This window comes from Gavialis gangeticus, unplaced genomic scaffold, assembly GCF_001723915.1.
Source record: "Gavialis gangeticus isolate Ggan-Ray unplaced genomic scaffold, GavGan_comp1, whole genome shotgun sequence".
Classification (NCBI taxonomy): Eukaryota; Metazoa; Chordata; order Crocodylia; family Gavialidae; genus Gavialis; species Gavialis gangeticus.
In genome coordinates this window covers 57,145,378-57,152,428 of record NW_017728993.1, presented here as the reverse complement: position 1 = coordinate 57,152,428, position 7,051 = coordinate 57,145,378, and the positions used below count along the sequence as shown (strand labels likewise).

Below are 7,051 nucleotides of genomic sequence, written 5' to 3'. Positions count from 1 at the left end.
GTTCCTGCTTGCAGGGATGTGGCCTCCGGGTTTATTTGATGAGATGTTTGCTGTGTGGCATCCTGGGCTCCCTGGGTGAGAATCACTGCTCTGCTGCACCTGTTCCAAAGATGCTATCATTTTTGCATCACTTGTAAACTTCCTCCATGATTCTTCAGGCTGTTTTATTCTGATTGCTAACCACCCTTTTTTCTTCCCTTTTCCAACTGTTTTCCCCCTTCTTTCCCTCTTGATCCCCCCCCCCTTTGGTTCTTACACCCGGGCTCTGCTCGCATCCTCCTTCACCCTGCCTAGGTGAAGCCCTCCAGACTCGCACCCCGGCGGTTCTTTACGCGGCCCCAGCACCTGAAAAGGCCGGAGCCCCTCCTCTCCCACCCCCTGGCGGGCGAACGGGCAGGCCGGCGGCAGGAGCCGCTCACCCTGCAGCCCCGCAGCAGCTGGTCACAGTACAGCGCCACCGTGTCCCTCCGCTTCATGGCGCCCACTTGGGACGAGCATTGGGCCGGCAGCGGGGCGGCGTCCCCCCCCGTGTCCTCCCCCTGGCTGCACAGCGGCAGCCTCCGGCTGGTCCCCTTTCCCGGCTCCTCGCCCGGCTCCTCCGCAGCGCACGACGCCATGGCCACGGCCCAGCCCGCCACGAGCTCCGCGGCAGTTACCCGCCACGCCGGCGCTCTGGCCAATCGGTGGGCGGCGGGGGCCCGCCGGCCAATGAGAGCGCGCCATAGCAGCGCAGGCAGTTGCAGCTCTAGCTCCCGCTCTCGCTCGCGCCAGAGGGGCTGGCGCTGGCCGCGTAAGGGAGCGTGCGGTGATCTGCGGTGTCTGCTACGGGAGCCGTATTGGGAGGCACCTCCTGATCGCCGCCCCTGCTTGGGGGTATTCCGACCTGAGAGGGGCGCCTTCCCCACCCAACTGCGCAGGGAGGAGACTGTCTCTTCCCTGGGGCAGACCCGCTATAAGTAGGTAAATGACTTGTCTGGGCCTGCGATTGCACTCTGGTGTTTACTTCTGAAGAGGCTGAGTAAAGAAAACCCGGGCGAGGATGCATCCTGATATGTGCGTTTAGATCACTAAGCTGACCTAAAACGATGCCCAGCGGTAGCAGAAGGACATGCCAGGTCACATACCTGGCTGCAGTGCAGTTAGCGGTGGATAGATACCTTGCTGCTCTCACCACTGTAACAACTGACAGAAATAACTCAAGTGCTGTAAGAAATCTGACTGATAGGATGTAAAAAAATACTGACTCTGAAATACTGAAATTCATCGAAGGGAGATTCAGATACAAAGAAACAACATGCTGGCTGGGAGGTAAAATGTCAACCAATGTAAACTAAAATTAAACCAGGTGGCTGTGTACATAGGGGCGCGGAAGTTTGCTTCCTTGGGATCAGGAAGCAGTGGCACACCATATATGGCTGGTGTTGGCCCTTGGAGAGCTCCTGGGCCATGTGGGTTTTGGCATAGGGCCCGGGAGGCCCCAGCAGCCTTACCTGGGGGCTGGGGAAGCTGCAGCCATGGTGTTCCTGAAACTAGCAGCTGGAGCATGGCTCTGGCCTGCCAGGCTCCAGTTTTGGGCAGCTCACATTGCTGCCACGTGTGCTGCCCTGCTTTTTATCTGTGCAGGGTTTTTTTACCCTAAGGTCTCCCAGGGTCAAAAAATCCACCCCGCACTGCAAGGTAGCAGCACAAAGAATGCCTCAATGTGTGGTGTGTGACTCATCTGCAGTGCCACATACCACCCATCTCTGCTCATCTGGACATGGCCCATGAGGCCAAATCCTGGGGGGAGCTGTCTGCAGCTGTCATTGGACTCATCTGAAGTTCTGCATGCCCATTACTTTTCAGGCTTTGGCAAACAGAAAGGAAAGATTGCTTCTGATCAAGCACCATTTTGATGTATTGCATTAAAACAGCAGTTGTGAAATGGCAAATGACAATTAAAAATTAGACTGAAAAGATTGCAGTGTTCCAGGCTTAATTGAAAAAGGAAAACATTTCAGGCTTGTTGGACTTAAAAGATCAAGACAACTAGATTTTGTTTAGAATGGTCAATCAAATCCTCTGGAGAAAAAAACTGGAAATCAGCAACAATCTAAAAATGCTGGAAGAATTAAGCCATGCAATGCAGGGAGCAGAGAAAATAGCCTGGTGGAATTCTGCGTAGGGTTTAAGAAAACTATTTTTTACAAAGCTTCCTCATGTGGAAGCCAAGGCCCTTTTACAAACAGATACCCCAAGTATTGTCCCATAATCTCCCTCTTATATACAGACTTATTTGGGAGATTTTAACAGACATAGCACAGAGAAACATTTGGTTTACTGAGAATGTTTCTCAGTTAGTATAAACAGAATAGATTATCAGTCCCTTATCAAATAGCTGAACTCATGAGCGTAAGGGTCTTGCACAGATGCATAAATCTACACGGAACAGGGCTTAGACATTTTCCAAATGACTCTGTGTAAACAGTCCCCTGGTCTTTACAGTGAGACCCTCAAAACAGGCTGGTGTAAATCTAAGCATAAGAGGAATGTTTCTGTGATTGGGCATGTGTTAATGGGTTGTTCTAGATCAGAAGAGTAAACACTTAAACATCAATGTCATGATGACAGTGCCCTACAGCAGGAGGGTCACTTTTTTGTAGTTTCAGGAAAGAATGAACTAGCGCAGTGACAAAGATTTTTTTTTTTTACTTAAGGAAAATTTTTCATGTCCCAGGTCAAATTAGCCAGATCAGGTCCAAATCTGTTTGAATCATTCAAGAACCATATGTAGCCCTGCTATCCACAAGTATCATCCACCCCAGCCTGGGGCTACAGGTACTTCGAAATCCTTTGTCAGGCATCCTACGTACAAACCAGAGTCCAGAGACTTAGGGTTCAGATCCCCCCGAGTTTCAGTTGCCCTCAGCTGTAGGGCTGCAGAAGCAACAAAGATGGCATTCAATCTTAAATGTAGCCTCTGTCAGTTTAGTGTTTGCTCACCAATACATTTCTCACACACAGATGGGGAAATTCACTCTTGCTTTGAGTGCAAAGGGGTTGCTAGAGGGTTATAACACCTGTCTTAGTGGATGCCCCAGACCTGAATTCACCTGCTCTAAGCATATGCAGTGCTCAGTTTTCCCACCCCTGTCACAGAAGGCCCTAATATGGGGAGTATTTCACAGTGGGATTAAGTTGGCAGAGAAGAAATGGTAGGATATCCAGCCAGGGCAGTCTAGGGCCCATGCACAGCTACTCACTTAATGTCATAGTTACGTTCTTTAAAAATGGGACTTTAAGCAAAACAGTGTTAAGCAAATCCGGTTACATCACAGTAGTTACCTACTAGCAGGCGGTGGCCAAACAACATTACAACTGAACACTGCATGACTTTAAACAAGTATGTTCTCTGATAGATCAGTGATGTAATAATGAAACAATGTTTTGTGTTGCTTCAGTGACCAATAGAGGGCAGAGACAGGTAGTTAGTTATGTTAGTCTGAAGTCAAATAGAAGGCAAGGTAGATTTGGACCCTATGGATTAACTATATCAGAGATATGTAACCTTCTGTTAGCAGAATCTTACTTCATAAGATGCTATGAAGGGACTGCAGGAAGCTCCTAAAAAGAAAGCAGTGATGAGAATACAAAGAGTAGGGAAGGAAGGGGAACTGCAGGAGAGGCAAGATGGGTAAGAGAAAGGAAAACAAACAAAGGAACATAGTGGTTATGAAAGCTAATCCAGGTAATGGGATAAAACGGTCTAAATTCAGACTACAGATACTTAACACAATCCAGTCTATGGATTATTTCTTGTTCCACAATTTCCTGTTCCAAGTTGGTTTTAAATTTTTGTTTTCTGAGAACAAATAAGCCTTAAAAACAAACAAACCTAAATCTTAAGAGCAACCCTGATATTATCATGCAAGTGTCTGATAAGGGGGTGCTACTGTTGTAATGAACAAAACAGCATACATACAGAAAACCAACAGACAACTTTCCCACATATTTACAAACTTCTGACCCAGGACCCCACATCACAATACCAGAAGGAATTAAATTAACTCTTAAAGATGCTACCTCTGGAAACAGGAGAGGATTAATGTTTCTACCTCCTGGCAATCCAACCCAGGCAACTTTTCCTTTTTACCTAAGACTCACAAACCTAGCAACTCGGGATGTTCCATTGCCTCTGGCATTGGCGCTATCACACAGGGAGTTTCTGGCTACCTTGACTCAATCTGATTTGCATATGCCATGGGAGCTGCCAGCAATTTGAAAGATACCACAGATTTCCTAAAGAAACTAGCTTCCACTGACAAGCTTCCAGTTACTACGATATTAGCTACCATGGAAGTCACAATTTTATATACTGACATCCCCTATCAGGATGGATTATAACCCATAAGGAACTTTATTCCCAATCAAGATATTGCTTCCATTTCTATCACACCCTCCTACTTCTTTCCTTATACACAACTATTTCAGATTTGGGGACTTCCTATAGCTACAAACAATTGACACTGCCATGAGCACCCTTGTGACCCCTAATATGCCAATGTATTTATGATGGACCTTGAAGTCCACTTCCTCTGCAGCTGTCCTTCATACCAATGACATCTTCATATAGACACATAGGAAACAGTCTCTAGAGAAATTCCACCAGGGCTCTAACAACTTCCACCTCTCCATCAAACTGACGCTGGAATACTACACCCAGCAAATTTATTTCTTGGTTGTCACTGTGAAAGTTTGCAATGGCCATATCACTGCTACATTGTATCAGAAACCTATCCAGTGCTACAGGTACTTCCATGACAGCAACTCTCACCCTAAGCACACCCCTACATCCATCATGCACAATCAATCTCTATATTACAACCATATCTGCTCTGATGCCACTGATGTGGTATGGTGCATTCAGCTGTGCTGGATGACCCAGCAGCACAGAGCCAGAGGAGAGCCTTCAGGCAGCTGCAGGTGAGGTGGAGTGCTACACCACACAGGGTGGGTGTCTGCCTGTCTGCACGGTGCAGTGGGGCAGGAGAGCACCCAACCCACTGAGCACACAGTACAGAGGGGTGGGGAACCGAGGGAAGTGCCCGCCCATCCATACACATGGTGCAGCAGGGTGATAGCACACTTGCCTGTGTGAGTGCATGGTGCACAGTCTGGAGATCTCACAGGTCTTGCTAATGAGGCACCCATGGTATGTGGCCCAAGGGGTGTGTGATCCTTGACTGCTGAGAAATTGGACCACTCTGATATACACCCATCACCTGTTTACAGTGCCTCTCTGCTGTCTACATTTTCAGACAGGGTGATCTCTATGTGAAATTATGAATAAACATCTATTTGACATTGTCACAAACCCCACTGTTATTGGACAGGTTTCTGGAATGTCATACAGGTTTTCTTATGTTTGTTTTACTGATATGGTGTATGTGGTCTCATTGAAAAGCCAATGTTATGCAGTGTTCACTTATGTCATTTTTGTCTCTGTATAGATTATGCAGCACATTCTGTACAGTATATGCCTTTATGATTCTGGATGTAGTATACACCAAGATCAGGCCCTGCACTGCCCCTGCCTGGCCCTGTGTGCTGGGATTGGTCCCCATGCCTAGCCTTGCACTCCAAATTTCCATCCTGTGCTACCTCATACACCCAATCTAGCACCCAGGGCCACCCTTTCCGGCCCATGGAGCTTCCCATGAATCTAGAAATTTGGTGGAAATTCCACTGTTCCCCGAAAGCCAAATGTTTGGACCCATGGGGAGCCCCACAGGCTGGATGACGTGGCTCTGTGGGCCAGATGTGGCCTGCAGGCTAGGAGTTGAACACCCCTGCTCTAAATTAAGACTATGGATTCTTATCCCACTGTAGGGATTACCTTTTATAATCCTCATGTCCCTCAATGGGTTAATTACTTGGTTTTTCTTTTTCCTACCTAACCTTGCCTTTCCCAGTGGTGCCCTTTCCTTTTTCCTCCCACTCGTCTTTGTAGAATACTATTTGGATTCTAATCACTGCTTTCTGTTTAGAAATTCAGCTTCCTGTCGTCCCTTCATAACATCTGATGAGGTAAGCCACTGCCCACTGAAGCTTATGCATCTCTGCTTTAGTTAGTGCAAACCCACCCTGCCTTTGAGCAGAGGTCAGCCATGCAAGGCTATTATACATGTAGACAGAACAAGGGAGGCACAAAAGTGGCTTAAAGCCATCTAAACATCCTTTCTGTCTAGGCTCCCTCTCGTGTGTGTTAGTTTCTGGCATACAACACAATCTGTCCCTAAATATTTTCAGATATTGCTAAGCAGATTTCCAATGTGTATGTACAATAACATTGTCTGTTTTGTGAATTTAGTGTTCATTATTTCATTTAAACCCAGATGAATAGTAGAATTGTTGATTTTCTAATAATAAATAAATTGGGAGATGGAGAAGAGGCAAATTAGTTCAAATTTCGGCCTTTCTGCTGAGAGAGTCCCAATATACTATAATGATAGTTTTTTATGTGGATGCTTGTCCATTAGGAAGACTATGACTACAAATTTATTTCATATGAGCTATCAGATGACTATCAAGTGGACTGGTCAACTTCTGATCAGTTCCAAGACTGACTCTATTTCAACCAGTGACCTAATGGTGGAAGGCTGCATAGCCCATTGTTTTTTATTAATCCCTTTCCTCCAAGGTTGCACTTTCAAAAAAAGAGAAAATCTGGACAGCTTTGAAACATCTGCCCAGTTAGCTTGAATCTCCATCTCTCTTTGGTTTACCTAACTTGGCAAGGAGCAGATTCTGTCTTATAAAAAGGAGCAGAGAATTTTATCCCCATTACCAGTAGTTATTGTGCAGAAGATTCCCTTGGCATACTTTACAAATAAATCACTGAGGATGTTGGTCTTAAATAAGCCAATCGTGAAAATTGTCATCCTTGTCCAGCCAACAGTTCCCTTCTCTCCTTTTTCTCTGGGCAAACTCTTTGTGCAAAATCTTTGTGCATGTGTATTAAGTAGTTAACTTGACTCTCTGATTTATTATTATTATTATTCCTGCTAAATCC

The 7,051-nt window shown here is 46.1% G+C and overlaps 1 protein-coding gene across 1 annotated transcript in view; it reads right to left on the bottom strand.

The window, feature by feature from the left end:
* Positions 1-705, bottom strand: part of SHCBP1L (SHC binding and spindle associated 1 like) — a 58,768-nt gene extending 58,063 nt beyond the window's left edge. Inside the window, exon 1 of the mRNA XM_019501752.1 lies at positions 420-705. Coding sequence (XP_019357297.1) covers positions 420-617 — 198 coding nt within the window. The 5' untranslated portion in view covers positions 618-705. The remainder of the gene's footprint in view (positions 1-419) is intronic.
* Positions 706-7,051: the final 6,346 nt, after the last annotated feature.